The 9,007-nt window shown below is 42.1% G+C and overlaps 1 protein-coding gene across 2 annotated transcripts in view; it reads left to right on the top strand.

Annotated features, from left to right (window-relative positions):
- Positions 1–1,304: 1,304 nt before the first annotated feature.
- Positions 1,305–9,007, top strand: part of XRCC5 (X-ray repair cross complementing 5) — a 93,698-nt gene continuing 85,995 nt past the window's right edge. For both annotated transcript variants that reach the window (XM_032754583.2, XM_058438570.1), the window contains exons 1-3: positions 1,305–1,454; positions 4,997–5,110; positions 8,581–8,764. In XM_032754583.2, coding sequence (XP_032610474.1) covers positions 1,434–1,454; positions 4,997–5,110; positions 8,581–8,764 — 319 coding nt within the window. In that variant the 5' untranslated portion in view covers positions 1,305–1,433. The remainder of the gene's footprint in view (positions 1,455–4,996; positions 5,111–8,580; positions 8,765–9,007) is intronic.

Genomic DNA, 9,007 nt, shown 5'->3' with positions numbered 1-9,007 from the left:
ACCCGCAGGGAAGGGCGTGTCCGTGCCTGCCTGCCTGCTGCAGCCCGCGCAAAGCTGAGCGGCCAGGGCGCTGCTGTTCGTTAAAAGTATTATTAAAAATAACATTTCAGCTTTTAAGTAACTCCTTGAGTTTGAATCAAAAGCTGGAAGAACCTCCTGGGCCCTATGAGCACGTCTGAATATGTCTGACTCTACATTCTAGAGGCTTCAATATATTTATAATTTTGGCTCATGGATTCTTCACATCTTTTCAGCTTCAATTCTTGCTTTTTCCAGAAACAATTTTCAAGCAGGAGAGAATATTGATTGGACTTGATTTTCTCAGTTTGGGCAGAGGTTTGCAGACACCTTGCAGGTTGCCAGACTCTTCGTCCAGCCACCTGTCAGCTGGGGGTCATATGGTATAGAAAGCAGTCGTTTCTATGCAAGGTACTGCTTGGGCCTGCCTCCCTTAAAGGGGTAGGGGATGCGGGCTGGACAAAGGGCTCGTGATCAAGTAAAGCACTGTGATGACAGCTGCTATTTCTATATCTCCCTTGACTTGTCTTCTAAATTAAACCTCAACTCCTCCCTTCCAAGCTGGAGCCACAGCTAACTACAGGGAGAGCCTCAGCAGATAAAGTCTCATGCCTCCAGGCGTTTGTGCATCCCATTTTCTCTGCTGAGTAGAATCTCCTTTCTACTTTCGTGCTCCTGGGGACGTCCTACTCTTCTTCCTCAGTTGGCTCTAAGGTTATCCCACAGTGTTTCATTATCACACTTTGTAGAAGAAACTGAGTCTTTTAGAGAAGTTAAGTGACTTTCTGCATTCATACTCATACTCAAGAAAATCTAACTCCATAATAACCAAAGAGAAAAAGTAGAAAAAAACCCACAAATGATAAAAGAAAAAAAATCAAAAGTTATAAAAAAAATAAATGAAAAAATGAAATAAAAGGAAAAAAGATTTTTTTAAAAAGTAAAAAAAAGGGAAAAAAAATCTAACTCCAGAGCTCTGACACAAAATGCCTTAGGTATTATTCCCAATGAGAGAAAAGGGAAGAGAATCTTTAAGTGATTAAGTGAATCGTTAAGTAAATCTGCCGTACTAGCGTCTCAGGCGGCTCAAACACCACAGGCTCCCGACAAGGGCGGAATGGAGGGAATCTGCGCATGCTCGGCAGGAGTCTGCGCGTGAACGGCGGGAATCTGCGCATGCTCGGCGGGAATCTGCGCATGCTCGGCGGGAATCTGCGCACGCGGGGGGATCTGCGCACGCTCGGGGGGATCTGCGCATGCTCAGAGTTCCGGGGCACGGTTTCCCCGCCCCTTTCAGGCCTAGCAGGAAACGAAGCGGCTCTTCCCGCTATCTGCCTCTAGTCCACCGGAAGCGAGTTGCGACACGGCAGGTTCCCGCCCGGAAGAAGCGACCAAAGCGCCTGAGGACCGGCAACATGGTGCGGTCAGGGAATAAGGTATAAAGAAAGCCATTGGCTTGGGCTTTACCCGGGCTGGGGATCCAGAGAGGGTGGCTCGGAAGCAGGAATCGTGGGATCGCGGCCAAGCCAAAGAATGGGGCAAGAGAAGATCATGGTGGTGGGCTTAGTCAGGAGGGCCGGGACCGAGGGATGCGCTATGAGAAAAGCTGGAGATTTGGGGTTCCAAGACCTGAATTTGAGCCTCGCTGGCTCCACCTCTTCCACCACCCACCCATCCCATCCCTCTTCTCCCTCTCTGCCTGCTCTTTGTCTCACCTCCCTCCCCACCCGCCTCCCCTCTCTCTCCCTTTATCCCATTCCACTCCCTAGCCCCACTTCCTCTATTACTTCCGAGCCTGGGTTCTTAAGATCTCTATGAGAATGAAAATTAGCTGTGATAAAGCAACTATCCCACAGGGCTTGTTGTAAAACTTGAGAGAGGGACTATCTGTGACTAAAATAACTTAAAATGTAAAGCGTCGTATTATTAGCTTTATAATAACGTAATATCCCGCATTTATTGAGAGCCCACTCTGTGAGGGACGGATCTAAACCTTTTATTCTTATCTCATTTAATCTTCACAACCCCTTGAAGTGAAAACTGTTTATCCCCATTTTGCAAGTGGGGGAAAATAAAGAACTGTGGGCTTTTCGTGGTGAAATCCGGATTTGAATCCAAGCTATCTGCTTTCAGGGCCCTGGAGAACCCCTGTGTTGCTAGAAATCTATGACCGTTGGTGTCCCAGATCAGTAACAGAAATTACAATGAATTTTAAAGTGATTTCTTTTTTCAACATAAAAGAGTAGTAGTTGTCTCTGAAGGGTCACTAGAGGGAGATGTGGTTCCAGGGATTAATGGATTTATTCAATACAAATAAACAAGATACGAGTTTGAGCAACTGATCCCTAGTTCCTTCAAATCCTCATTGAGAAATGTTGATTAAAACGATCATGAACTTTTAATAATGCCACTCACCTCCTTTGTTCGTCCTCTTTCAGCTGCTGAAAACTTTGTAGCTCTAGTGGAGGAGCTGTTTGTGGCAGATGGACTGGAACTAAAATTCTAACAGCCTTTATTGCTTCGGTATAGAAATGAAGAGTTGCTATGCTGCCCAGTTTCCCTTTCTCAGTTTTCTTACTGCTGCCAGATGGGAACTCAGATATATAGACCATTCTGCTTCCAGACAATAAGTTCCATATTTGAAACCCTTTGATGGCATTTTCTGGATACCTAATTCATGACAAAAGTGCTTTAGTCCTCTAGAGTTTTCTGGCTTAAAAGTAGCTTTTGTAGATGTGTATCAAATAAGTACAGCAGCATATTTTGTGACTCTTAAGTTTTTTTAGGTTATTATGCCCCAGGCATTGAAACTGGGATGTGCATTTATTTTACTGTTCTCAAAGGAATTTTGTGGTTTATTAGCACTTTTTTTTTTCCAAATAATCTAATTTTACTTCAGAAATCTCTTAGTGCATTGTGTTGTTTGTAAACTAGTGAAAAATAATCTCTCCTTTTCATGTGTTGCCTGAGATATAACCACATTTAGAAATCATCTGTAACTTCCCTGATAGAAATTCATTCAGGTTTTTAAAACATTTCTAGGGTCAAGAGGTCACTTAAAAAAGAGTAGTTTCTTTATTGAACACTTGTAAATGTTATTTTTTATCCCTCGTATGGAGTCGCATCAGTCTCCCAATAACTTCCATCTGTTGATCCTGTTGTCTTTCTTGCAGACCAATCCTTTTATACAACAGCTGTCAAATATCTGGGGGGAGGCCAGACACGGTGGCCCATACCTGTAATCCTAGCACTTTGGGAGGCGGAGGTGGGAGGATTGCTTAAGCCAAGGAGTTCGAGACCAGCCTGGGCAACACAGGGAGACCCCATCTCTACAAAAAAAATTTAAGAATTAGCTGGGCATGGTGGGGTGCATCTGTGGTCCCAGCTATCTGGAAGGCTGAGGTAGCAGGATCACTTGAGCCCGGGAGATGGAGGCGGTAGTGAGCCATGATCATGCCACTGCACTCCAGCCTGGGTGACAGTGAGACCATGTCTCAAAAAAAAGGAAAAAAAATGGTGGGGAGGAAAACTGTTATTTTCCCTTTAATCTTCTCATCTGACTTAAATATCTAGTTTTTTCCAACTGTTCTTTACATCATGTATTCTTCAGATTCTTCCCTAAGCTGCTCATTTCATGTTCACTTGTAATTAATTTTCCTGGTAAGATGTTAGCCCAGAACTGCTCACAGTTTGTTTGATCGGTACAAAGCACTGCTGAGACTATCAGAGTCAAGGAATGTTAACTCCAGAAAGGACCTTAAACCTCATCTAGTCCAACAGTTTCCTACCTTTTAGTATTATTAACAGTGAGATTAAGCGACATTCCCAAGGACTCAGAACTAATGGGTAGGAGAGATGGGACTAGATCCCAGGTCTCCCGCTTGCTATTATCTTTTTTCACCAGAAGACCCCTCTTTTCTCTTCTTGAATTCACTACACTGTTGATACAGACCAACATGTATCGGCGATGAAGTAAGATAGGTGTGGGGAATGTGGTGCAAGAGACATTTCACATTGTTGATTGATTTTATAATTCACACTGAAATTGTGAGTTGCCATCAGTCCAGGTCTCTTCCAGCTTGTATTCAGGTAAAATTTGGAAGCCAGGTATAAATAACTTTACATGTATTCCTTTTAGGTTATGTTTCTCTTATTTTCTTAGTCTCCTACATACGTGATTGCTATGTAATGGCTTGTGCGTTAGCTTGTGTGATTCCGTCTGTCTGTAACTTGTTCACACGATTGACTCCTACTCATTAAGACTCACCCAAGGAAGTCCACATTCAGGAAGCTTTTTCTGCCCCTTCACCGCTCTGGTATCGCCTCCACCAGTCTTGAGTGGATGCTCCTCCTGTGTCTCTCAGTGCCTAGTGCATACTTCTATCATGGAACATTGTTCTGGTATTATTTGTTACCTGTCTGTGTCCTCTACTAGATTTGGTGTCTTTATTTTAGATCATCAGTTTACAAACTGACTCAAATTGTCAGGATATACCTCTTAGCATATATATAGATTCTAGCAGTCACTTGTTGTAATAAAAATGCTTCATAACGAATTATGCCCCGAATCAGTGACTTACAATGGAAGCATCTGTTCTCATGTTTGTAGGTCTGCAGGTCAGCTGCAGTTTGTCTGATGTATATTGGGCATAAATGGGTTTAACTCTGGCCTGCAGATTGGCATCATATGTACTCATCATGGGTTTATTCTGGGGCTTAGCCCAAAGAAGTGGCAGCTATGTGGAGCATGTTCCTCTCCTGGTAGAAACTTATATAGCTTTTAGAAAGTATCAGGACTATTTAAGGGTTTTCAGTAGTGAAAATTTACATGTCTTACACACATTCTTATGTAGAACACATCCCTTTCTCACACCTTTCCTAAATACTGATACAGGTTCATAAATACAATAAGCAAGGGACATTCTTACATTTTCTTATGACTTATTTTCTCAAACACTCTTTGGAACTTTGTTTCCAGGCAGCTGTTGTGCTGTGTATGGACGTGGGCTTTACCATGAGTAACTCCATTCCTGGTATAGAATCCCCATTTGAGCAAGCAAAGAAGGTGATAACCATGTTTGTCCAGCGACAGGTAAGTTTCAGATTGACACTGAGCTTGTAAGCCATGTTTGAACTGCTTGTTGCCTCTACCTACTAATGCAAGATACCAGCCTCCTTATAGTGTCCAGCCCCTCTGTTTGGAGGGATTCTGGGGAGTTTCCTTACATGTACTCACAGGTTCACCTACCACTAGAGTCTGATATTTTTTCTTCCCTCGTTTTGGCCCCTTCACTAGATATTACAGTTTTTATGAGAAACAAAAGGCAGTAAAAAGTAATGTTTAAAAGCATAATCTCTAGAAACAGATGGCTTGGGTTTGTATCCTTGCTCTGCCATGTCATTTACTAACCTGATCTTGAACAAGTCCTTCAACTTGTTTGTGACTAGTTCAGTTATCTTTTGCTATGTAATAAACTACCCCAAAATGTAGTGTCTCAAGTAACATTTTAAAAATTCATCATTCATGGTTCTGTGGGATGACTGGGTCGCTCAGTTGGGTGATTCTCTATTGAGGCCCCTTACGCAGTTGCAATCGGATGGCACCTGGGGCTGGAGTCATCCAAAGGCTCAGCTGGACCAGATGTCCAAAATGGCTCACTCACATGGCTGGAAGACAATGCTTTCTAGTGGCTGTGAGCTCAGTTGGGGCTGTCCATTAGAATCTCTACATGTGGTTTCTGTATAGTTTGAATTCTCACATGAAGCAGCTGGTTCTAAGGAGTATCCCAAGAATGGGTTTTCTATGAGACCCTGCCTATGTGGCTTCTTAAGACCTATTTTTAAAAACCCCAGAAAGTCGTTTCTGTTTTCTGTTAGTCAAGCAAGACACTAAGGTTAGGTCACATTTAAGGGAGGAGAATTAGACTCCCTCTCTTGATAAAAAGAGTAGCCTGCAAATACAAGGAGAGAAAGAACGGATAGTGGCTATCTTGGAGGTTAGCTACTACAGTGCCTCAGTGTCCCATGTGTAAAATGAGAATAATGATACCTGTCACATAGGGTAGTTTTGAAGAATAAAAGAATTAATGTAGATAAAGTGCTTAGAATAGTGCTTGGAATATTGTAAACACTATGTAAGCATCAGCTATTTTTATTTCTGCCCCTTCTACTTGGTATGACTGCCACTTTTGCTAAGTCCATGAGTTCCTGCTTCTTTCACTGTCTACTGCTGCTGCTCCTGGACACTTCTGTTTCTTCTGTGTGTGGCACTAGTACTTCCCACCTGTCATTCTAGATTTTAAAAATCTTGATGACCTGGAGTCCTTGAGGTGTTTTGTCAAGAAAGGTGCTCTAACCCCGTTCTTGGTTATAGTTGTGTTGGTGGAATTCAAGTAGTGTGGCTGTCCCCTAGTATACTGTTAGAGAAGGTAAGTAGACATGAGCAGAGCAGGAGAGAGGGCCCCCGAGAATGTTGGGCATTTGTGAAGCCATGGTTAGGCAATTAGAAATCTGTCCCTCTGAAGTGATGAGCAGGGCAAGGGAGGGGCCCCAAAGCTGTCAGGTTATCATAAAACTATCACTGTAAGGTAATAAGTGGCCATGATTGGTGCCAGGAATTAGAGGAATCTTAATAGACAGAAAACACCTGGAGTTAGCAAGCCACAATCCTTAAGGTTTCGAGCATGCCCAGTAAAAGAGCAAGATGGTGAAATTTAACCGGTATAAAAGCTTCCTCTGGGGACGCTCGACCAGTAAGGCCGAGTTGCCGCTACTGAGCATGCGCATGACTAGTAACCACACTACGCATGCGGCCACCTCCTAAGCACTAGCAGGGCTAGTGCGCATGCGTTGATTAATTCGGCCTGCTCAAGGGAGGAACAAAGGAGACTGGAAGCCCGGGAAAAGATGGCGCCCGGGGGCGGGGCGGTCTAAAAACTAAACAAAGAAGGGCGGAGGGCACTTGATTTTTGATTTTTCACGTGGCCCCCTTGGTTCTCTTACAAATGTACTCTACTTTCTCCAGTAAACTCTCACTTTGCTTAAAATAAATTTTTCCTCCTGCTTTAAACCTTGCCTATGTCTGTCGTTTCAATTGTTTACTTCGAGAAGACCAAGATTACTGCAGAGTCGCCACTCCGGAGCTTCTCTGGATAACTGCCTACTTACACCCCAGTAACAAGAGTATAGGTGTTTTTTCGTTTGTTTGTTTTTGTTTTAGAGAGAAAGAGAATCAGGAAGTCAGAATCAGGAACTTAGTGCCACTCCCATACTACATTCAGAATTTCCTCCCCTCCCATGTCTGAGATTTTGTTTAGGGCAAGATTACCTTGCCTTAAGATGGATGCTTGTCTAGGCGGCAGATACCTGCCCAGCCAGTATGCCAGACGTGCTTGAATCCAGCAGCAGACACCGTTAGTCCATGTACAACTGGGAATTGTGTTGTTACATACTAAAGGGTTAAACAGACCCTACAAAAGTGAAGAATGACAGAATTCCATTATCTCTCCATACAGCACTCTTCTCCATCAGTGTAAAAAGGCCTGTGTTAATAATTAGACAGGACTGTCTTTTGTGTCAGATACTATTTTTTGTTTTTATATTTCATTATGAAATATTTCATAAAATAGGCAGATACGGAGAATATACAGATAACCAATTTTCCCGTTGTCTTATGCTGTAAATCCTAATGTTTCATATCTGTTTGATTTTTTTTTTAATAAAGTGTTACAGATAAACCTGAAGGCTCTTCCTAACCCTTTTTTTCTCTTCTCTTTTTCTCAGGATTTTGGTAGTTATTACCATGTGTATTTTATACTTGGACATAAGTATATATCCATAAATATTTAATATTGTATAAAGCGTCAAAAGTGTATGTAAATAGTTTTATATGGTACATGTAATTCTGCAGCATATCTTTTATCAACTTATTTTTTTTAGATCTATTCATGTTGATATGTGTTGCACAAATTTATTCATTTTTACTGGAGTATGATATTTCGTTGTATAAATATTCTGTAATGTATTTTTGCATTCTCCTGTTTGATAGTTTGCTTCCAGTTTTTGCCCTATTATAAACAGTGCTGAAGTGTAAACTTCCTATCTGTACATAATTTTTCTAGGGTATACTGTGTGTGCCTGCCAGTGAAATTGCTGGGATATAGGCTATCCTGCACTTTTTTTTTTTAACCTCTGGAAAGTTTAAACCTTAGACATTCTATAAAGACATACTAAAATATTTTCACATTATCCATTTTTGGTTCTCTAATTGAGAATTAGAGTTTGATTTGGCTGGAAATCATCAAGAACACTTACCACCCTCCTATTTCCACACCCCAACTTCTGCTGAAATGAAGGGTGAGACTTATAGTCAATGAAAAACATCTGTTTAGAACCTAAGAATTGTCATTGTCCGTAAGTCTCATGTTTCATCCCGCCCAATACTATATGGCCCCAGGGACCTGCCATAGGGAGGTCTGGTTGTCCTGCTCCCTGAAGGTTAGGTATTTTATTGCTTCCAGATTGTTCTAATATAGTTTTCAGCCATCTGACATTTTTTTCTAGGTGTTTGCTGAGAACAAGGATGAGATTGCTTTAGTCTTGTTTGGTACGGATGGCACTGACAATCCCCTTTCTGGTGGGGATCAGTATCAGAACATCACAGTGCACAGACATCTGATGCTACCAGATTTTGATTTGCTGGAGGACATTGAAAGCAAAATCCAACCAGGTTCTCAACAGGCTGACTGTATCCTTTTTCTGTCAGAGGAGACTTCAAGAAATTTCCTTTATTCTGGGAATCGTAAAGCAGTTTGATGAGACACCCCCAGAGTTTCAGCTATGAGTATATGGGTATATTTTGCTCTGAGGAGGGGGAGGTAATGTGTTAATGGGGCTTAATGTGAAATTAATCAGTTTAAAACAGTGCCTGGGCTCCCAGCCCTCCACTCACTTCCCTGTTCTCTGCATGGGTAATATTGAGAGGTTGGGA

The sequence above is a fragment of the Hylobates moloch genome, unplaced genomic scaffold (genome assembly GCF_009828535.3).
Source record: "Hylobates moloch isolate HMO894 unplaced genomic scaffold, HMol_V3 SCAFFOLD_1, whole genome shotgun sequence".
NCBI lineage: Eukaryota > Metazoa > Chordata > Mammalia > Primates > Hylobatidae > Hylobates > Hylobates moloch.
The sequence above is the reverse complement of the archived record's forward strand: the minus strand, read 5'-3'. Positions and strand labels throughout refer to the sequence as shown.